This window comes from Podarcis bocagei (assembly GCF_964188305.1).
Source record: "Podarcis bocagei genome assembly, chromosome: 1".
NCBI classification, from domain to species: domain Eukaryota; kingdom Metazoa; phylum Chordata; class Lepidosauria; order Squamata; family Lacertidae; genus Podarcis; species Podarcis bocagei.
The window spans coordinates 118062516-118086461 of NC_138125.1; the positions used below are offsets into that span (position 1 = coordinate 118062516).

Here is a 23946-nt window from a genome sequence, read left to right on the forward strand (position 1 = left end):
CCCATGCCCACAACCACTATTTCTGAGCCCTGGACTTGGGGAAACCCCACCAAATGTTTATTTACTACCTATATTTTTTATCACTTTTGCTCTGGTTACAAATTGCTTCACGGCAGAGGCGTAGCTAGCGGGGATGGGGGGCAGGGCGCACTGGGCCCCACACCCAGAGAGTGGCTCTTAGCGTGGGGCCTGGCTTGCAACACGCCCAAGCCACGCGTCTCTCCTGGGAGTGACACAGTGGCTCAGACAGCTGCAGGCTCCGTGCTGCCTGAAACGGCAGCGTGGGGCTGACATCCACCTGCCTCCTCCGTCTCAGCTGTAGGGCTTCGCCGCTGCTTCAAGGCTTTGTAGTGGGAAGCGATATATAAATTTAATAAACCTAAATCTAAGAGCTCCTCCATCTTGAGGTGTCCCCCCCCCCATCGAAGAACACTTACAGATAACTACTACAGGAGTAGCTTTTGCCTCAATGTGCATCAGTGCACCAGGACTTTGTCCAGCAATGGTAGCGATGGCATGCCAAGCATTTGGGTTAGGGGGGGCAGTTTCTTGCATAGTGCAAGCCCACTTGGGAGGCCTTTCTAGACCTTTTCAAGACTCTAGAAAGCCTCCTCCGCTTTTTCCAAATTTGCAGGTGTGCTGAAAACCTCTACTACTGAAATGTGATTATATCCATCACTAATAGAAGAGAGGAAGGGGCGGTCTACTTGAAAACAAGAGCATATACAGAGCTCAGGCAGGGAACAGGACTGTGGTAATAGTTTGGTGCAGCGCCTTCCAGTTTAACAAGGAAGCAAATCATACAATGTCTTCTTGAGATTTTCCTGAAGCTTGCAGGAGTGGGAAGAGGCTCAGAGTACAGAAGACCTCAATTTTCAAATCTGGAAAATTTAATAAAGAAAAGTCTACATCACATGAGTTCTGTCACTTGCAGAAATACACAATAATTTGCATTTCTGCAGGATAGGGTGAATATCCCTTCTTAAGTGAGTTCCATGATTGTGTTTTGTTTGTTTTGCATATTTGCTACTAATGTATATATTCTGCATCTCTCTCACTATATATATATACTTAAAGATTGTTTTTGTATAGTATTTTTGAAAAAGCAACTCAGTGTAAAATCCATGTTTCGAAAAAGAAAAGAAATGCATGATATTCATGACTCTGAGGCTGAATCTGCATGTTATCTCTGCAGTGTGGATGCTACAGAACCACGGTTCCACAAGTGGCTACCATGTTGCCATGGTAATATATAAAAGCACACAATTCCATATATTGCCTAGATCACATGGGCATTACTGTACCAGCATCTATCGGTCCACCACAGACAGGCAACTGCTGCAAGCCCAAATGTTCTAGGTAATCGATATGACCAAACTCTTCAGTACGTAACTAATGTAATGTAGAAGGAGAAGGGTTTTTTTGCTGCAGCAGCCACACCACAGAGACCCTGTGTAAAATGATTCAGATAAATTCTGCAGCAAGTGATGTGTGACTGCTTTGCACGATTGGAATCCATGAATTTCTAGCAGGGCTAGCCTTGCATAAATATTATACGCTTTGTTTAGACTTAGTTTAGTGCATAAAAAGACAAGAAACTCAAGGTGAGTGATGCACTGAACGGTTTTGAACAGATCCCAGGCTATGAAGAAACTAACTCGGGGAACCCAAGGTGGTTAGATTAGGTTGTCTGTAGGTTTTGGAAGAGCAGCTTCTTTGTTCCACGTAACAAACATACTTTTAAAACCTAGGGGAATTGTAGAAGCAATCGGTGATGTGGCAGGAGGGAAGTGTGGCAGGGCAGGGGCAGTTTTTAAAAATGTTTACTGGGCCAGCTCAAGTTTGTTGCATCAGCCCACACAGGGAAATGGTCTTTGTATACATTATTACCGTTTTAAAAATTCAAATTTGACTGAAATGGAATCTCTAAGGAAGGAAATGACTTGAAGGGGAGGGGAGAATCTGTGTTGACACAGGAGACAAGGGAGTCAGTTAATTACTCGGTTGTGGATCATATCCAATATTCTTTCACCCTTGAATGATAGCTGGACATCGCAGCAAAGTTGGTCCAACCATCAATCGTGCTTACCCAAGCCCCTTTGATCCTGGAGGACGGTCTGCTTTCTTTATAAATAAAAAACAAAATCACATAATGGACATTATTCTTTCTTTCTATTTAAGGAAATATGTTTCCCAAAGTGAAAAAACAACAAAATTGCTCCAGGGAAAAGGGAAAGGGATTGATGTCTCCTTGTGACATCATGGGATTCAGCCAATCAAACTGTCCATAACTTATTTTTGTCACAAACATAGAGAGCTGTTTGGCCACTTCAGAGATCAGCCCCTAGAAATTAAAGGTACCGTATTTTTCGCTCTATAACACGCACCCGACCATAACACGTACGTGTTTTTAGAGGAGGAAAATCCGTAGGCATGCCACCCGTAGGCATTTCCTCCATAACACGCACAGACATTTCCCCTTACTTTCTAGGAGGAAAAAAGTGAGTGTTATGGTGCAAAAAATACGGTACATTTGGACAAAACGACCGCACTACTCTAAAAATGTTTCATCTGTCTCTACCCCCTTGCTTCAGTTAACTTTCAATAAATTAGATGTTTTGTTTAAAGAGTTTGATTAGATTTGAATGACAGAAGGGGAGAAGTGAGTTCAGCAAATATTCTCATGAAGACTGGGAGCTATGATTAGTAGTTCCAATGGTCCCACGCTGCACCCCTGAAATATTTTACCAACACTCTTTCCAGTCTTCATATGATACCGTATTTTTCGCTCCATAAGACGCACTTTTTTCCTCTTAAAATCTAAGGGGAAATGTCTGTGTGTCTTATGGAGCGAATGTGTGGTCCATGGGGCTGGGGGGGGGGGGAATCCGGGCTTCCCCTGCCAGCCCCGACCTGCTCTTTGAGGCTGGCCGTGGGGGAAAGCAGAACTCCTGCTGCGCTCCGGAGGCTTCAGGTTGCCTTCACTGAAGGCGACTGAACGCTCATTGAATGCACTGAACGCACCTTGTTTTAGAGGGGGAGAAGAAGAAAAAAAAAATCTCCCCTTCTCTGCACAGCGCCTCCTGCTGCTTCGCTGAAGGGGAGTTGCGCAGAGAGGGGGAGAATTTTTTTTTCTTGTTCTCCCCCTCTAAAACAAGGTGCGTCTTATGGAGGGGGAGAATTTTTTTTCCTTGTTCTCCCCCTCTAAAACAAGGTGCGTCTTATGGTCAGGTGCGTCCTATGGAGCGAAAAATACGGTAATCCCAAAAACCAGAAGCTGCAGGCTACAAAACTTGATCTGCTTAGAAAATGAAAACTGATATTTTGAAATGTCAAACAGAACTTTTGCAAGAACAGACTTAAAAGGTCATTATGTGATCATTACCATTGAATCGTCTGGAATTTATTCTAAGCCTCAGTCAAACGAAAGAGACCCTGAGCTACAAGTACAGCTCAGAAAGAAGTTGTGGTCAAATATTTAAATATCCATCAATATTGTGCATACCAAGAGGAAGTAACACTGTGGGAAGAAATCATATTTATAACTCTTTGCTTCTTTGGCAGATGTGCTTGTAAAGAAGGAATTGTGGGCTTTAGAAATATATATATATATATATATATATATATATATATATATATATATGTGTGTGTGTGTGTGTGTGTGTGTGTGTGTGTAATTTGTAGCACAGTCAATTTGCTTTTGGGAAATAATGGTAAGAGACACCTCTGTATCTCTATGGAACCCCACCAAGAAGTCGTTCTTAAGAAGCACCATGCAAAGGAAAATTAAGCATATTTAGAATTATGTGCTATGTACTGTATACGTAGAAATATTTTTTTGAAATCTAATACAAGGAGATCTTTTCTGTCATTGATGCCTATGAGATGCAAGTAGGGAGTCTGTTAGCAAACTGGGCATGAATGAAAGACAAGATGACATTTAAAAAAAATAGGATTTTTATCTATTAATACTGGCTACAGCAAAGCATGCCAACTTCACTTTACTTTGAGACAGAGGTCATGCAGGCTCCTTCCATATACATCATTGAAATGTGCTGCACAGCAATCATTTAAGGTCTTGCTTCTTCATCGAAAAATATAATTGCCTTTTTGTAAAATGGCAAAATAGAATTATGCACAAAAGCAGTATCAGCAGTGGCAAGATGCTGCTGAGAACTTGGTTGCATATGCTATGTTGCTTTCCCCATAAAACAGATGTGCAACAAAAGCATCTTGTGTACCAAAGAGAACATGACCATGTATGTTACCAGGATAATCCACCTCCGGGAAAAGAGACAAGACACTTATCATTTTTTTGTGCTTAACACTCATGCGAAGCTTCAGGGAATTCCAATTGTATAAAGACTTATGAGAAAATGAGACAAAAGTGTGAAGCCATGGGAAGAGATGGTATATTTATCACAGCATTAGGCATTGAGAATACGACCTCGGCTTCATTTGCCAAGGTTGTTACAAAACCAGCCAGTCTCCTTTCAACTTGACCACACAATAGTCCCCACCCCACCCCCAAAGTTAAAACATGTACTAGTTGATCACTTTCCTTTACAATCAATTTTGGGTTTCTCTCTTTTCTCTTAAATAATAATAATACACTTTCTTCGTTATTTATAATATGAACAAAATCCTAGCGCTTTAAAAATCTGCCCCTGACAAACGTCTAAGAATACATATTTTAAAATGACTTAAATGTACAACTTCACATTGGTGTGTTTTTTTTAAGGCATGAACAATGGCGAATGAATGAGGAGAGCTTCCAGAAAAGCATTATGCCTTTTTTCGACGTGGCCAGTCCAAGCACATCACACATCAAGAAACTAACCCGAAGCTAGAAATGAACAAGTATTGCGACTCAAGGTTTAATAATAGCATGGGTGGACATTCTAGACATGTTCCATTAAAACAAATCTTGTTTTGTTTTTGTATCTTTTCTGTTGTCTATTTTAAGCACCAGATACTCTTCGAAAGCATCTTTGGCTAACTCAGTGCATGTTTCTCTTGCGCTGCATTTCCCTTATCTCAATATTTAAAGGGCGTGTTGGTTCCCCCTCCATTTAATTTAATGCAAGCTGCAGAAATGTCCAGGGTCTGGGCTAATGCACTTTTGGAAGTCCATTTATAAAGATGAATATAAAAGCAAATGAAAGGTTTCTTGCAGGCCCACAAACCAACCTCAGCTATAAGAAACATGTTGTGCATAGGTTTTTTTTAAGGTGTTTTTTTGTTTTTTAAGGAGTGATATGTTACTAGATCTACATTCTCAGTTTACCAGAGTTTGAGGGTTTCTACTTTACTAAAGCCAGGATCCTTTCGGAGTTCCCAATACGTGTCGTTAGAAACCCAAGCTTCTCTTTGATTGGCATCGATAACTTTCCTGCAAAATCAAAAGAAAAATACACACCTGTTAGACAAAATAAATTCAGGAGTACCTTTAACAAGGACCAAATTATACTCCCTTGCGACACGGCACCTGCAGAGTCCTTTATAAGAAGCAAAAATCCCATCAACCAATTGTTTGGTAAGGAAGAGGGAACAGAGGGGTTGAATTCAGCCCACAAAATGACAAACAGGCAGTATTTCGGCTTTTAAAAAATTTCCTATTGGACATCAGGTGTGGGGCAGGTAAGGCTGGAGCCATGAATGAAGTGGAACCATAACACAAGCTCCCGATTGTACCGTTATAAATGGCAGTCTTTATGAGTGCTAGTCAGGTGATGTCAACCTGAACATTACCTCACACCAAAAGTCCCAGCCAAACAGGGCTTATGATCAAATTTTGTTTTTGTTTCTTGGGGTTTTTTTTTTTAATCACTCAGCCTGCACAATGAGAAGAAACAGACATTTTCCACATAAATGCATTTTTCCAATGCTGAAAATGAAACTGTCTCAACAACTCATGGAAATATTTCTGTAAAAAGTTAATTGTGATAACAATGGGTGGTATTCCACTAAGCTTTGCTCGGGGTAAACCCACTGAAGTTAATGACCATTATGAAGTTAAATGTCCATTAATTTCAATGGGTCTACTTTGAGTAAACCTTAGTTTACTCATAACCTTTACAAGCTGCCAACTCCTCAACCCAGTTTCAACTATTTAAATTTTCCTACTCTGTTACCAGGCTGGTGGTGTATCTGTTAGCAAGGGGGGGGGGGAGGAACAAACCACATTCCTGAGTTTACATACTTAAAAAATTTTGGTACATGTTCCATATTATTTTCTTCTAAGTAGCGTCTTCGACTTCTCTGGAGTTCTTCTATTCTTAGTTTTTCTGACGCTGCTGCTTCTAAATCCCCGTCTTCCAAAAGCCTGCAATAAAGCAAGTGGAACTTCGAATATACAGAATACCAACATTCAAGCACTGGAACGAATCAACAAAACCCCGGAGAGGACAAACCTACACCCATCAAGAGTTGCTGGATCCGTACCATCCAGATACTGCAGTTCAGATAAAATTAGCAGGGATGAGAGCCAATTAATTAAACAAATCTTTAATTATTAAGCATGTGAGTTTTAGATGATTGTCTGTATACTGACTTGCTGATTAAAGCAGAATAAATTAATATTAGTTTTTTAAAAGCACACAATTGTTTTCAACAAGCAGCATGCTTATTTTGTTTTATGCAAACCCCATGCCAATCTTAAGAGAGTCAGTTCCTCTTGGGAGTGAAGAGCAATGCCTCTGCTAAGACAGCAGCTGCCCAATGTAACTTTTATAGCTACTTGAATCATAAACAAACCAACCTTCCTGATTAGTGTGGGGCAGACCCTTAGTTGATCAAAGGTTTTTTAAGCAAGTCATGTTACAAAGTGATGGACTAAACTAGGAGTGGGGAACTTCAGGTCCAAGGGTCACAAGTGGCCACCATGTGTCTCTCTGTCCAGCCTTTGGGACTCTGCACAGGTGACACCCTTTCACTGGCCCTGCTCTGCAGCCTCCCTGGGTGTTTTTGCCTGGCTGAAACCTGTCCTTGTACTGCAATAGTGCCTCTTACTTACCAGGTTTACTTGTGTGTAAACCTCTATCAGGGCCGGTGTTGGGAGCAGGCCAGGAATAACTCGCAAGGCGTCAGTGGAGTTAACTCTTTGTTCAAATAAACAACAGCTCAGGCCTAGTGAGCACAGCAACTCTTCCCAGCAGATCTTGCCCCAATGAGGCAGTTGCGAGGACTGAAGGGCCACGCCTTCCCAGTGCTCCCCAAGACTCTTCCTCCCTTGGGTCCTTCCCTAGCAATCTGAGACTCTGACACCTTGTCTGTTTTTGCTCCACCCTCTTCATTCTTCTTCTGGTTCTGGGAGACCAGGAGGGAGGGGAGCTGGTCGCCGCAGGAGAGGGAGACCCCCTGGCTTCTTCAACAGCCTGATTCATCTCTGCCTCCTCCCCTACTCTCCAGCCTCCTCTTCTGCCTCTGATTCTGGACTGCTCTCTGCCACAGCCTCTTCCTGCTCACTAAAACCTGTTACCTTCAGCTTACAACACCTCCTCATTCCAGTCTTCTCCTTCTGACCACTCATCAACATCCCATCACCAGTCCCCTGGCTCTGAGCCTTCTTCTCTTGGGGGTTCCTGAGATGGTGGCTCCCACCACTCCTTTGAATTCAGTCAGTCCATGGCAACCTATTATTTTGTGCTTGGCTGGAAAGTAGCCTAAAGTACAAATTTTAAAGCTGCACCTTTTGTGCCTGGATAAACTCACCCACCGCTGAGTCCCTGGAAAATGGCCCACGAGGGAATCTGGCCCTCATGCTAACGAAGCTTCCCCACCCCTGGACTAAACATTGGGGTCCTGAAATCAAATCTATGTTTGAAAGCAGCCGCTGAGCATTAAACAACAACAACCAAGTGATTCTTGCCTTTGGTCTGGCCTGAATCGGGCATCTGTTCTTGGAAGAAGATCTTTCAGTGCAGGATCTAACTCATTCAGCTCAATGGCAAACCTTGTGAAGCCATAATAACGCTCGTAGTTGGTGGGCATGGAGCCTGCATTAACAGATAAGACAAAGTGAGTAGCTAAGCTTTGTGAATGAAGAAGACATGGTCCTCTGAATACAGAAGGTCAAAATCCCTGCCTGCAGCTCCTGAAGTTGGCTCTAACTACTGGTGATAAACTGACACGGGTCAAACGTCATGCAAGCACTGCCAAAAGATGGTCAGCACCTCTCACAGTTCTAACCACTGTCTGTGGGGTGGACTAAGGCTTGCTCTACGTGCCGCTGAGCTGCCACCTGAGGTGGTGCCTTCTACATATCTTGCTGCCGTTATACGCAGTGCCTGGGCATCCCAGAGTTCTTCTGCCTCATTCAGAGCCTTTCAACACCAGCATCCCCTCACTCCCAGAGGAGAGTCATGCCAGTCTGAAAACTTGGCCTGCTGGGAGAAAATTCATGGAACAAACACTTTTACACCCTGAGCATGATACGGTCCTGCTTCAGGTAGCCTCCACCTGGGGAAAAATTAAGTTTGATCCAGGCCAATAGATGGCCCAGCTGTTAAAACGGAGAGTACCGAAGCATCTATTAGGGAGAGGAGAATACCTACGAGCTGCATATGAAGATGCCCTTGGCCACTGGTCCAGTGTTGTGTACTCTGGCAAAGGTTCTCTGATAGCCACCCTTCATACCCCTCTTACCAGAGATTTTTAGAGGTCTCACTGCTGGGGTCTGAAGCTCAGGCCTGATGTGATAGCTCAGTTGGTGATGATAACCCCAAGGTTGCAGGTTCAATCCCTATGTGGGGCAGCTGCCTATTCCTGCACTGCAGGGAGTTGGACTAAAAGATCTTCAGGGTCCCCTTCCAACTTTACATTTCTATTATTTTATGTGGCCTAGCACGGAGGAATGGCTCTTTCCTGCACCTGCCACTGTGGTGAGACAGTCTGTAAACCAGAGCTGGGTTTATTTTTCCAAGTAACAGTTCTGAAAAGGCAACTGGTATTCTTTGTAAATTAGGAACAACCGATACACCAGAGCTTCCATTTTCAAATCAGGTGGTCCTATTATTGCTGTGACAAAAAATGCTTATTGGAGACCAGTAAACGAGTACAGTGGTACCTCAGGTTACAAACTTAATTTGTTCCAGAGGTCCGTTCTTAACCTGAGGCGCGCTTTCGTTAATGGGGCCTCCTGCTGCTGCCACATAACTTCTGTTCTCATCCTGGGGCATAGTTCGCCACCTGAGGTACTACTTCTGGGTTAGCGGAGTTTGTAACCTGAAGTGTTTGTAACCCGAAGCGTTTGTAATCTGAGGTACCACTGTAATTAGAAGTCCCCAATTGTTTATCTTTCAAAGAGGAAGTACACAGTATTTTGTAGTGCGAATACTTCCAGTCTTGCCTTGTCTACTTTCGCCATTGGGTTTGCAGCACACCAGGAGATTTATCTCTCCCTGCCTCTGCCAAGCCACCAGCACGGTTACTGTGCACAGAAAACAGTTTCTATTGGTGCCAGTGAGAGTCTTTAAGCCTTGCAGCTGCTAGGAGGAGATTTTCAGGAGACTTTGTGACTGGAAGAAGAAAGGGATAAATCTCGCCCCCATACATCCTGCAATCCCAGTGACACCGGCCCCCCGCACTTGTAATTAAGTGAAAACAAGAGATGTAGCGCATGAAGCATAGCCTGCAGCTTGGCCCCTTCGGTCTATCTCAAGCAGGCTTCCTCAAACTCAGCCCTCCAGATGTTTTGAGACTACAATTCCCATCATCCCTGACCACTGGTCCTGCTAGCTCGGGATCATGGGAGTTGTAGGCCAAAAACATCTGGAGGGCCGAGTTTGAGGAAGCCTGATCTAGAGTCATTCCAGTCTGCCATACTTGATATGATGATGAAGCTCCTTCACCCATAGTACAAGTATTGAATCCACCCCACCTCTTTACCTAAAAGAGCTGTTCCTCTAATAGGTTCATACCTGGTCTCCATATACATTTTGCCGAAGGCCCAACTCCACAGTACAACCCTTCATGCCACTTCCCAAAGAGGCGGTGTACCACCTTCCCTTCTTGGTCCATGACAACGCCTTGGACTTCATTCACGTTCGAATTCCAGTAATTCACCTAAAAAAATAAAATGCAAGGAAACAGAAGAGCTGTGACCTTTTTCTTAACTGTTAAGGTAAATCACCCCAGTTTCAGGTGTCTGGGGTATAACTAGGTATCAACTTTCAACAAGACCAGGCAGATCTGTATCACACCCATCTAACAGCTAGGCAGTGCCAATGAGCTGCCAGAAGCGGGTGGGGAATCGGGATGATTCAGACACCACCACCCCTTATCGTATTGTGCCAAATATCTTCAAATGCAGTCCCAAAGAGGTGCAGAGGATAAAGACATTGCCAATGCAATTAGCATGTCCGCTGGCAACCAGTGAAAGGGTCTTATATTTATCGCCCACACTTTGGTGCACAGATTCATACAATTCATACAACTGGTACCTCCAGCCAGTGAACCTGCCCTGTGTGCTCCCAGAGGCTGCTGTGCAATGGGCCACCAATTGCACAAACACCCTTTTCACTGTTCATTATGAGTTTCAAAGAAACGTTACCTTGATGAATGTGAGTTTACAAATACAAACGCTGCTTTTTGTGTTTCTGATGGTTATTTCTCCATAATGTTCTATCCATCTCCTTCCACTGAGGATGTTGTGTATGCAAGTAGTGACTTTGTTCCATACGTAGGAATCACCGTACCTGCAAAGAGAGTTAGCTGTGGAAACTGTGCTCCAAAAATGCCCTTTCCAAACCACCGCCTATTCACAAATGAAACAGTACTCCCCCTTCCAATATCGGAAGCCAATGGACCACCAGCAGAACTCAAATATGAAAATACCCACACTTTTTACATGTATTTGTGTCCTGCTAGGGGCATAGCTGTCAACATTTCCCCTTTTTTAAAGGAAATTCCCTTATTCCGAATAGGACTCCTTGCAAGAAAAGGGAAAAGTTGACAGCTATGGCTAGGGGTTGAATTGCAAATCAATTAGAACAATAAATAATTTAAAACCAGTTAAAAAAAGAGAAGGTAATAAAGCAAAAGCACAACAATAAAATAAGAACAAAACAGCAGTGCAGAATGGGCAGCAATCATAAACACCATCCCCACTGATTTCCAAAGCCACCAAAGGCCTGGGTAAATAAAGATATTTAAAACTTATTTCTAAAACATAAGGAAGTTTGAGTGCCTGACAAATGTGCCAGAGGGAAGGGCCTACCACAGCCAGGGTGCCAATACTAAGAAGGCTTTGCTTCTAGTAGCCATATATCCATTGCACTTTTGAAGGTGGAGGCGAAAGGAATAGGGTGTCCACAGAGAACTGGCAGTCCCGTCCCCCCCGGTGCTTAACCACTGGTTATTGGTTATTTTCACAGACAGTCAGTCAACTCTGTCCCACTACAGAAACTTATAAAGATGCTCTGTGAAACATTACAGCCCTCTATAATGAAGATACATTTTGGATAATATTATTCTAAAACAATCTTTTTATGTTGTAAGCTGTGATCTTTTTATGTTGTAAGCTGTGAAGGGCAGTATATTATTATTATTATTATTATTATTATTATTATTATTATTATTATTATTATTATTATTATTATTTCTTCTGCCAGACATCATAGTATGTGTTTTCCTACTATGGTTACATTGGTTCCGCACAGTATTATATAAAAAAACCTGTTTTGTCCTCAAAATAACTCTATTAAGTAGATTAGGCTGAGAAATTGCGAGTTGCCCAAAGCCCCACATTGAGCTTCATGGTTCATTATAGTTTTGAACCCAGTTCTCCCCAACTTTTAAGCCCATTACGCTGTTCATTCCACCGGACTGGTTCTGAATGAAACAAGATGAGATGAGCAGAGAAATTGCAGGATTAGCTGACCAGCCGCAAAGAAACTTCAGGAGGTACACATTGCAGGATAGTAATACTCTCCCAAGCTTCCTTGCACTGAAACAGGACTCACCCTTATCTGCCACACTCTATAGGCAAGAGTTCTTGTCATTGTGAAACCTCATATTTTACAAGAACACACCTCACTTTAATTTACCATGATGCCTCTCACCTTTATCCTCCTAGGGGAAATCCGAACAATTTTTACAAAAAAAAAAAAGGAATATGCTTCCTTTTACTGTGCAAAGCAAACACTCGCAGTACAGTACTAAAACGTCTCCCACTCAGGAAGCTGCTGTGAATTAACTGGCCTAATGTTCACAACTGTTTGATCAAACATAGTTGCAGCATCTAGTAATAGCAGGTAGAGGAAGTAATTATTCAGAGATCCCAGTTGCCTTATCACGACACGCAAGCTGCTGCTATGTGTTCCCTGCCTTGTCTGGCTTCAGTTTTGCTACATTATTCATCAGTGTGCATCTGGGACTTCAAGTGCCTAAATTAGTCTCATGGAACGGCTTTTCCAGGATGAAGAAGAAACAAACAAACAAACAAACAAACAAACAAACAAACAAACAGGAAAAGAAGAATGGAGAAGCTGCTTACTTTGGAAGCGTGACATTCAGTGTCCCGATTGGCAGTATTTCCATTGACTTGCCCCAGAATTTGTTTTTCCACCTGATATCTGAATAACATAGCAAAGATTCAGAAAGCTGCAAGTTACAGAAGTTCTACAAATGCAACGAACCATTATTTCTCTTTGTTTAATACGAAACTGGAAGACCTGAAACAGCAGGCTTCCCAATTATATTAACCTTTTCGTTAAATTCCACAAGAATGAAACTATGCATGTAATCGTAAGTTTTCTTTTTTTAAAACCAAAACAAAAACAGAACTAAATTTGGTCTTTAGGCTTGTGAATTAAAATGTATACCTTGCCAAAACACAAAATTCTTTGATTCACAGTGACAGGCAGAAATGGGTGGGTGGTGGCTAACCTGAAATAAAAAATTACGGTGGTGAGGAATTGTGCAAAAGACTTTCATGTTTATCATCACTGTAACAGACACCTTACATAAAATAGAGATGATGCAGCAGCAGAAAAAGCTACTGCTATTCTAGGCTGCATCAACAGAAGTATAGTGTCCCGATCAAGGGAAGTCATAGCACCGCTCTATTTTGCCTTGATCAGACCCCACCAGTAATATTGTGTGCATTCCTGGGCACCACAATTTAAGAAGGATATTGACAAGCTGGAACTTGTGCAGAGGTGAGTGTCCACGATGATCAAGACTCTGGAAACCTACCCTTATGAGGAACAGTTGAGAGAGTTGCATATGTTTAGTCTGGAAAAGAGGAGACTGAGAGGAGATATGGTAGCCATCTTCAATTATCTGAAGGGCTGCCACAGGGAAGATGGAGAAAGCCTGTTTTCTTCTGCTCCGAAGGCTAGTATCCGAAGCAACAGATTCAAGTTACAAAAAAGGAGATTCCAATGAAACATCAGGAAGAACTTTCTGACAGGAAGAGGTGTTCAACAGAAACAGATCCCACAAGAGATGGTGGACTCTCCTTCCTTGGAAGTTTTTAAGCAGAGATTGGATGGTGATGTGTCAAGTAGGATCTAGTTGAGATTCCTGCATAGAATCATAGAAATGTAGAACTGGAAGGGACCCTAAGGATCATCTAGTTCAGGCATCCCCAAACTCGGCCCTCCAGATGTTTTGGAACCACAACTCCCATCATCCCTAGCTAACAGGACCAGTGGTCAGGGAAGATGGGAACTGTAGTCCCAAAACATCTGGAGGCCAAGTTTGGGGGTGCCTGATCTAACTCAACCCCCTGCAATGCAGGGATATGCAGCTGTCTCATATGGGGATCGAACCTGCGACCTCGGCGTTATCAGCACCAAGCTCTAACCAACTGAGCTATCCAGAAACTTGGACCATTGCTGGGCCATCAGGGTCCTTTCCAGCTCCACAGTTCTAGGATTCTATGATTTCTGCAAAACTGGATTCAGCTTTACAATGCTGAATTGCACCTAATGCTTGAAAAACAAATATATATCTTCAGATCTATTTTAAAAGCTATATATTTAGATTCATATCAGCCAACATTCTGAAAATAAGATGAAATGCATCAACCAAAATAAACAAATAAAGTCACGGTGCTATTTGAGGGTCTTTTGGAACAGATTTTACCTGCTCCGAGAAAAAACGAAATCCTTTGTCTTCCCTAATTGATTCGTAAGTTTCACCAAGCACAGGGTTAAAAGGCTTGCTTCCAGCTCTGTAGTAAGTGGAGGCATATCCTGAAGTTGCAAAGGCAGCAATAAGTACCTAGTTAAAACAAAGGGGAAAAAACTTGAGAAACAATATCTAAACAGTACTGGAGAGACTGGGCAAGCAAACGGGTATTTCCTTTTCTGGGTGATGGCAGCACCTTTGGCGCTAGTGCTACAACTGCAGACAGCAACTCTGTTCTTGCAATAGCAGTATAGCCACTGTCCCAACCTAATAAAGGACGGGGAAAGTCATACTCCAAGTGGTGGGAAGGTAGGAACGCGAATAATATCCATGCGAATCTGTTCCCAAGGCAAACAGTATTCAAAGCAAGCTTAAAGATGAAGAATATATTTGCTGTTTTTGTCTTGGGATCAGAGACAATTGTGTGGGGAAAGAAAGGATGTGCGATCTGGAAAGCCCTTAATGGGGAAACATGGGTTTTTTTGTGTGACACAAGGATCTACCGGGGGGGGGGGGGGGCGCTAGCACTCCCCTTTTTGCATTTCCAGTTTGCATCCTCCCACCTTTTCCATATAAGCAATTTTACTCTAGCTCGATATCCTGAGGATTTGTATTTGGGTTTTATTAGGCACCATCCTCAGGTGCTGACAAAAAAAATAACACCAGTTAGTCGGTGATAGAAGGGGGCAGAAATGGATGTGTCTTATGCAATTAGAGAAAGCAAAGAGTACTTTCAGATCTCTGGGGAATTGTCATCTCTACAAGCCTGTTGAGAATCATCTCATATTACAATTTGGTCTGTTTCGCAGACCCGGAAAGTGGAGCACCACTCCTGAGTATAGGAATATAATGGAAGCAGTCCGCCCGGAACCCCCCCCCCCCCCATTCATGCCATCTTGAAAGTTGTCTTGAGCAAAAGCATTCCTAGCGGGGCTTGCAGAGTGGAATTCCCCAGCGATTTGCTCATTGCCAGAATATAGGGCATTATCTGCCTTGCACAGAAAAGGGTAATATAGGGATGTGGCTACAGCTTTGGAATTCACAGGTCTGACAAAATAGATACACCGGCAAGTGAGTGATCACTCTCTGCAACAGAGGCTCTAGTGGTTTTTTTTTTTTGTTTTTTTAAACTACTTATTTCCCTTTAGAATCGCTCAAGAGGCTTAAACCAAGTGCCTTCTCTTGCATTACCTTAGCAGTGTGGCCGCTACGGTAGCATCACTCCTTTCCACACTACGAAGGCAGCGTCAGAAGTTTCAAACCACGTAGCACCTGAGACTCTTAATCTCAGGGTTGCGGGTTCAAGCCACAAACTGGGCAAAATGTGGGTCCCTGCACTGCAGGGGGTTGGACCAGATGACCTTTGCGGTCCCTTCCAACTCTACGGTCTTACGATTCTATGTGGGAAGAGCGCATACTGTAGCATCCTTAGATTATTTCATCATACTAGTATTGTCCCGTTTGGAAAGCAAGGCAATGGGGGGAGGAAACACAATATGGGCTCTTCCCACATGATCTGGGTCTCCTGGCAAAAGGATGTCCGTGAGCAGCTTCCATACCGCAAAGGTAATGTGAGGCTGGACCCTAAGACTCACTACAACACGTATGCAAGTTCATTCATCCGAATTTATACTGCTCCTGCAAGGCTCCACTTATGTGAGCAGTTATCTTCAGAGATATAGCCAGCCAAGGACCATCTGAACTGGTTGTAAGAAAGTACGCCAACGAAAGGAATAGGCTGGATAAAAAGTAAAAAAATCTTCTATGTCAGAATCTAGCTGCTTTCACGTTAGAGGTGAGCTTACAATAATGGAAAATGCACAAATGTACAGTGGACCCTCTAGTTATGTACCGCTCTGGATACGTAACTTTCGGGTTACGAACGCAGCAAACCCGGAAGTGTATACTTCCGGGTTTCATCGTGCGCGCATGCACAGAAGCGCTCTGCACACCGTGCGCATGCGCAGAAGTGGTGCCTCTGCCTACGGACTTTTTGGGTTGCGGACAGACCCCCGGAACAAATTTAATTCGTATCCGGAGGGTCCACTGTATTCAATACAGTGGTGCCTTGCAAGACGAAAAGAATCCGTTCCGCGAGTTTCTTCGTCTTGCGGTTTTTTCGTCTTGCGAAGCAAGCCCATTAGCGGCTTAGCGGCTTAGCGCTATTAGCGGCTTAGTGGATCAGCTGATAAGCGGTTTAGCGGATCAGCTGATAAGCGGCTTAGCGGATCAGCTGTTTAGAGGCTTAGCGGATCAGCTGTTAAGCGGCTTAGCAGCTTAGGATCAGCTGATAAGCGGCTTAGCGGCTTGGGAAAAAGGAGGGGGAGGGGGGGAAACCCCGCAGGAACTCACAAGACATTTTCATCTTGCGAAGCAAGCCCATAGGAAATTCGTTTTGAGAAGCACCTCCAAAACGGAAAACCCTTTCGTCTAGCGGGTTTTCCGTCTTGCGAGGCATTCGTCTTGCGGGGCACCACTGTATTAGAGCTCTAGGAGAGGGATAAACACATCAAGGGACATGGAATGGTGTGCTCTGTCTGGTTTACTACCATTCGTTCGTAGGGGTCATCAGATTCAGCAGCCTTGTCCAAGAGTTCACTGTATTCCAGTTCCTCACAAAGGTGTTGCAATGTATTCAGAGGCTCGTTTAGCTCTACCGGCATGGATACTTTCGAGAGATCCTTCCCGATATTGTTCCTCAAAATGTTCCACAGGTTGATATTACTAGTATCAGGGCAGGGGGTCGGTAGGCATGTCCTTCGTCCATTTCTGAAAGCACCACCGGTCAGCTCATCATTAAGTACTGGAAGGAAAACAGAAGAACAGCAGGGATGTGAAATCCTTTCATTGACTGAAAAACGAAAAATAAAATGGTTTGTATCCAATGGTAGCTGTACTCAGAGTAAACCCACTGAATTTCATAGGCATGACTAACTTAGGCCTATTCATTTCAAAGGGTCTGTTGTTGTTGTTATAGATTTACTTATACCCCACCTTTTTCCCTGATGGGACTCAAGGCGGTTTACAGATAAAAAGAAGAACCGCTAAAAACATAGGAAAAAACATTGTAAGAAAACAATTATAAACACGGAAAGAATTAAAACTATATACATATAATGAAATCTACTAAAACCATACAAATAATTACAGTAAAAAACAGAAGGAAGAGTGCTATTCTACAGTTAACAGGGATAAAAATGTAAAAGTGGCCCTCACTGATTTGAGTTGCATCCAGAGAGTGTTCCGATTTATATTGCACCACACCTAAAAAGAACACTTATTTTCTAAAACTTAAAAAAATTAAAACCCTGCATACATTGCCGAGAAATGTTGTCTGCAACACTGGTGTTGTCCTCTGATATGTTGTCACTCACGTCACTGATGTACGACTCATCATCAGAAGCCTAAAGAAGAAAACAAAGAGATTTAAATGAAAAGTAAATGGAAGCAGACGAGGAGGAGGAGGAGGAAGAAGACAACAAATGGAACACTGAATAGAAATGTTTTCATAAATTCAAGTCCCAGTGATGCATGTATCCTAGAGTTGTTATCAGGCTGAAGAGTGCCCGTTTTGTGAAACCCTGGTTTGGCCAATATCATCCCATTTTTAGCTCGTGCCTAAATATGTAAGCTCTACATCTTCCTCTCTGAAGAACAAGCTGTACTGGAAGTGACTGTAGGTCAAAGAGTGTCTGTTCTATTGAATACAGATGACTCATGTAAGCCTATCACTGTCAATATGATATATAGGGGGAACACCTCTAAATCATTCTCTGCAAACACACTTCAAACCATGGTTTTAGAGAAGGGATGGGTAACTTTTTCTGGCACCACAATCACAGGTGGGTAGATGGTTGGGGGCTGCATCCCAGAAAGCATGACCGGAGCCAGTCACACTGCCATACCTTAAACCAACTCATGCTCACAGACAGTCTTGGAAAGACAGGTACCGTATTTTTCGCTGTATAAGATGCACTGTTCCCTCCTAAAAAGTAAGGGGAAATGTGTGTGCGTCTTATGGAGCGAATGCAGGCTGCACAGCAATCCCTCTTGCTGTTCTGGCTTCAGGGATAGCCGCACAAAGCCTCTTCAACAACATTTGATTCAGAATATTTTTTTTCTTGTTTTCTTCCTCTAAAAACTAGGTGCGTCTTACGGGTCGAGTGCGTCCTATAGAGCGAAAAATACGATACATGGGTCGCACATGTATGTCTTATTTCTCCATTTAAATTACCTCCAACCGGCCTCCCAAAGAGCTGTATGCACAGGGAAGCACACACTCAATCATTCATGGGAAGTCAGATGCTTCAGGATACCGTATAACCCCTTTTGAAGAGGAGGAAACCGTTCCCTTCCCTGCTGTCCTGCTGATGGCGGATTACCTGGGCAGTGGGAAGAGTGGGCAAGTTTTCCCCACAGCCTGGTGGGTTGCAGAGAGATTAGTTGAGGGCCCTATGTGGCCCACCCCTGTTTTAAGGAAAGAAAAACAAATTTTCTTGCCAGTGCAAACGAAAAACCAGTAAGCGAAGGAACAGGGTGGGGGCGTCAAAACTGAGCTACTACTTTACTTCCGTCCAAAGAAGAGAAGATGGGGAAAATAAAATGGTAGCAATTTACGCGTCACTCATTCCACAACACTGCTGCCTGCTTTTGACAGGAGGAAAGCGGAGCAAATGCGTCACAAATTGCTGCCTCTGGCCATGATCTCAAGGCAATTAAGTGGCAAGCAGCTCCTTTACTCCAGATTAACCCGACAAAAATCAGTGGGACTACTCTTGGAACTGTCAGATTGTTCTAAGAGCTTCACCTAATTCTTAGGACTTTGTGTGATAGGTTAGGATTTTTATCCTCATATTTCGTTTTGAGATAGTGTCTTGCCTACGGTCAACAACTTAACCTCATAGTGGAGATGTGATTTGAACCAGGAGACTGCTGTGTCCATGTTCAAGCCTTCCGAATTAGGATCAAAAGTTCGGTACAGGTAAAGGTAAAGGGATTCCTGACCATTAGGTCCAGTTGTGGCCAACTCTGGGGTTGCGGCACTCATCTTGCTTTATTGACCGAGGGATCCGGCGTACAGCTTCTGGGTCATGTGGCCAGCATGACTAAGCCGCTTCTGGCAAACCAGAGCAGCGCACGGAAACACCGTTTACCTTCCTGCTGGAGCGGTACCTATTTATCTACTTGCACTTTGAGGTGCTTTCGAACTGCTAGGTTGGCAGGAGCAGGGACCGAGCAACGGGAGCTCACCCCATTACGGGGATTCGAACCGCCGACCTTCTGATCGGCAAGTCCTAGGCTCTGTGGTTTAACCCACAGTGCCACCTGCGTCCCCAAAAGTTCGGTACTTGATCCCAAATGCATTATAATTATATAGAGCACAGCAGAAGAAATAATCAGGCTTTCACTGCCTAACCTCGTTTTCTGATGAGCTTGCAGACAGAAGCACCTCCTGCGCATCGAAGAACTCAGAGACAGATTCCGACATGGAGAGCCTGCTTTCATTAGAAACTTGCTGGGAGAGTGGGAGACTGACATGGATCTGTTCACCTGCCTGCAAGAAGGGAAAAACACGCACATATGAACTCCAGATGCCCACACATGACAGAGAAAAAGGAAGGGCATGCCTAATCAATATATTTTATTGGACAGATGCCCTGCTTCTTCCCTGCATGGCCTCTCCTTCCTCCCGGTTTGGAAAATAAGCTCCAGCAAACGGAGAGCTCAGGTTGAAAAGAAGCCATTTTGCAAGGGGAGCGCAAACAACTTCTTTTCCAGCTAGCACTCTCGTAACCCTTTTTTTGTGTGGCAGGGGACAGAGAGAAATGCCTTCTCTCAAGATTGTTCCTCTGCTACAGGAAAACCCAGCATCTTCCAGCACTGAAATGATACCTTGTGTTTGATGGGGAAGGGAGGCCCAACCCTCACCTGACACACTTCTGCTTCAGGCATGTTGTATGACTGCTTTAGCACAATGCTCTCATGTCCTGAAGCCTGATCTTGTTTCTTTGCATGTATGCGCGCACACAGGGTGGCCTGCAGCAAAATGTTGCAGCTCATCATCCCCTATTAAAAGGAATGTTCTTGTTCCTGTTTCGAACCATTCCTTCCTTCCCAACCTAGCATTCTACTGCGTCCTAGTTTTTTGTTTTGTTTTTTTTGCAACTGTCTCTACCTTTTGTGGATACTGAGCATGCTCAGTGTTCGCCAGGCTGTTTTATGTTTGCTTGCAGGGGTTTTGTTTTGTCTTAGAGGGTTTTTAAAAGGGTGGGTTTTTTGTGCTTCTGCAAATAAGCCTGCTGATATGTTCTTCTTGTTTTTCTGGGTTATGTGGCCAGCATGACTAAGTCGCTTCTGGCGCAACGGAACACCAACACCAGAGCAGCGCATGGAAATGCCGTTTACCTTCCTATTAATCTACTTGCACTTTTTGGGGTGCTTTCGAACTGCTAGGGTGGCAGGAGCTGGGACCGAGCAACGGGAGCTCACCCCGTCGTGGGATTCGAACCTCCGACCTTTTGATTGTCAGGCCCAAGGCTCAGTGGTTTAGACCACAGCACCACCTGCGTCCCATGTCTTTGTCATTAGGAGGGAGCTTATCTATTTATCTGAAGCGTTCTTTACTTTACCCTTCAGTCAAACAGGTTCCCTTACCCACACTTTTCTACTGTACCCCAAATGAATACCAATCCAGTGCAGTGCCATTTCCTCAGAAGGAATGGCCCACTCACTACCTGAGGGATAGCTCAGTTGGTAGAGTATGAGGGCTCTTAATCTCAGGGTTGTGAGTTCAAGCCCCACATTGGGCGAAAGATTCTTGCATTGCAGGCTAGATGATCCTTGTGGACCCTTCCAACTCTACAATTCTATTTCAAATTTAAAATATGTAAATGTTTTCCTTATTTCAGGTCTGGAGCTCACATCTCCCTTAGCCCCCTCCTGTAGCAAATCTCATCCTCTCGCATTACGCACAGTTAATAAGCTACGACTACAAGACTGGGACAAGAAAGAGCATCACACCATGGGGATGGTCACTCCAACTAACACAGAGACCAGACAGTGGCTATTGAAGCCCTGGAACTCCAGGAATGGTTCAGGGCACTCTGCCTTTGTAGCACTCAGCAACTTTTATACAGTAGCCTCACACACACACTTATATCTGACTATATAAATACACTTTGAAGATTCTTCACCCAGTTTTCTATTCTATAAAGCTGACTTCAAATGAAGGAGGCTCCGAAAGGAATTTCTATTTTTGTCCAAGCAGAAGGGATTCATCAGAAAAGCACATGGTAATGGTAAATGGTGAAAAATAAAGGAAAAGGGTGTGGGTGTGTGAGGAGACACTGCAACTTTAATATCACCAAATACAGAGCGTTCAGTGAGACCAGAAAGAATTATCTTATAGTGTGCCTCATATGTTTAAATGACATCTGCTTTGTCTCACTTGGAAACTGAACTCTCCAGCATTTTGGAGCTCAGTAGTGGCTAAGGGAGGATTGGAAAGAGGGAGACCAGACCCTACACAAGCTTTCCTACTGGTTATAGGGCTTGTAATTCTGGGCAATCATTATAACTTCAGTTAATCTATTTCAGCAAGGCAGTATTAAGAATAACTAGCGTTCTTAGCAATGGCAGTACACGTGGACTAATGTATTTCCCTTCCACCTTTCCATATTTGAAGTGTGAGGATTGGTAACTTATTGAAGAACAGGGATGGAGATTAGGAATAAATGAGTAATTCTCACAATGGAGGGATGCAAGAGGTTGGAATGCCACCCAAATTGGAACTGGTGTTTTTCAATTTGTTCATCAATGATCCCGAGTTAGGAGTGAGCAATGAGCTTTCCAAGTTTGCAATTATCCCAAATTATTGAAGATGATTTAAAGAAAAATAGATTGCAAAAGAACTCCAAAAAGGATGTCTACAAGATGTTGAATGAGTAACATAATGGCAAATGTGGTTCAATGTCAATAAATGCAAAGAGATGAACATTGTGGCAAAAAAATCTGAAGTTCCTACATATAGTGATGGTGTCTGAGCTGGGAAAGAGATCTTGGGGTGGAAGCAGATTGCGCCATGAAAATGCTGACCCAGTGTGCAGCAGCTATGAAAAAGCTAAAAATTCATGCAAGAGATCATTAAGAAAGTGTCTGAAAATTAAAAAAAAAATGTGAATACTATAATGCCTTTGTACAAATCTTTGTCATGGTGATACTTGAAATACTGAGTACAATTCTGGCTGTGACACCTCAAACAAAATCTATTATTTTTCTGTAGAATTGGTAAAGGCCAACCCAAATGATAAGAGCTGGAGCAGCTCCCCTGTGAGGAAAGCTTACAATTTTTTAAGGCTTTCTATGGTGTTTTTTTTTGGGGGGGGGAAGCTGAGTGAAAAGTTTATTTAAAAAATATACACAATATGGAGAAGGTGGATAGTCAGAAGACTTCCTTCCTCTCTCATAGCACTAGAACCCAAGGTTATTAAATGAATCTGACTGGTGAGACTTTCCCAAGCAACAAAAGGAAGTCCTTCTTCATATCACACATAGTTAGCTTATGAAATGGGCTGCTTCAAGATTTGTGGTGATTGCCACTAGGCCAGACAGCATTGCAAGGGGGTGAAGAAAAGTCATAGAGGAGAAGGCTACCAGTTGGGAAGGCTATAGGCCAACCCTAGGATCAGATGCAATCTGCCTCTAAATACCTGTTGCTGGGCTGTGGGTGAGGTTTATTGCCCTCAAGTCCAGGAAATAGTGGTGCACTATGGGGAAAAGGCCGTTTGACTAAACTAGTCTGGTCCAGCAAGGCTCTTCTCATGGATTCTTGGCTGCTTGCTTACTTAAATGCAAATGCACCAGAAACAGGGCTAATTCGTATTCTTTGAATGCTAACAACAAACCTTCCACTTCTCAGATTTCCAAAAGGAATCTCACATGAACTACTACAGCTCATTACTTTCATGAATGCTACTGGAAAATTTCCTGAATAGAGCCTGACCCACTGCTTGCCAGCTTTGCCAAAGAGAATGATTTAGTCATTAGTGATAATTAGCGGGATTTGACTACTGTAAGTCCATTAGAGCAATGACAAAGTCTTACCTCATCAGGACTAGGGATAATATTTACACTGACAACCTGATCACAAATAACAGACTCTGAATGTATTCTGTTCAAGCGACTCCTTAGTTCAGCATTCTGGTTGATAGCCTTAAAATAACAAAAATTAAATATTTAATTTCAAATGTACAAGACAGAACAAAGCAGAGTCAAACCACTGCTGTACCCTATATTCGGGCCAGAACCAAAGTGTTATATTATATGGATGGTACTTCTAAGCAACTAACCTTTTTCCTCCAACCATTAGTATTATGTCCAGCAGTTCTGGTTAGGTATCTTAAGTCAAATTAAACTCATTTAACTATTCTGGCTTTCTTCCATAGAAAAAAGGCTGCTAATTTGGTGAGTACACTAAGGATTCCTTGATAGAGGTCTGCATCCCTCCTCACTTTAAACAAGTTTATGGCCAAAGGCAAGAGGTGGAATAAATGTGATCAATTAAATTTATACATATGAGGAGCTATGAATAAGATACGAATAGTAGTGGAAAAGAGGGGTTGGTTAGCCTTTCCTTCTGAGACATTTTTCTAGTCAAAATTCCCACCCAATGCCCAGCCTCTTATCCACCGGTGAAGGAAAAGCTATTAGGTTCCTACATCATTTTACCTGGTGAGAAAGGAACACGGGAGAAAGGATTATAAACCCCTCTTTTCTCTTCCAATCAAATGTACAGCACATCCATAGTGACAC

At 43.2% G+C, this 23946-nt stretch overlaps 1 protein-coding gene across 13 annotated transcripts in view; it reads right to left on the reverse strand.

Annotated features, from left to right (window-relative positions):
• Nucleotides 1-564: 564 nt before the first annotated feature.
• The window catches only part of OSBPL6 (oxysterol binding protein like 6), a 107679-nt gene continuing 84297 nt past the window's right edge, over nt 565-23946 (reverse strand). For 10 of the 13 annotated variants that reach the window (XM_081207563.1, XM_081207553.1, XM_081207559.1 and 7 more), the window contains 12 exons: nt 23239-23346; nt 19553-19690; nt 17453-17540; nt 16686-16939; nt 14092-14229; nt 12825-12888; nt 12497-12575; nt 10553-10697; nt 9921-10065; nt 7871-7997; nt 6203-6325; nt 4391-5392 (listed from right to left, as the gene is read on the reverse strand). In XM_081207563.1, the coding sequence (XP_081063689.1) occupies nt 5284-5392; nt 6203-6325; nt 7871-7997; nt 9921-10065; nt 10553-10697; nt 12497-12575; nt 12825-12888; nt 14092-14229; nt 16686-16939; nt 17453-17540; nt 19553-19690; nt 23239-23346 (1518 nt within the window). In that variant the 3' untranslated portion in view covers nt 4391-5283. Of the gene's footprint in view, nt 882-4390; nt 5393-6202; nt 6326-7870; nt 7998-9920; nt 10066-10552; nt 10698-12496; nt 12576-12824; nt 12889-14091; nt 14230-16685; nt 16940-17452; nt 17541-19552; nt 19691-23238; nt 23347-23946 lie in introns of those variants that run through there. The other 3 variants (XM_081207555.1, XM_081207557.1, XM_081207565.1) reach the window with 2 other exon arrangements.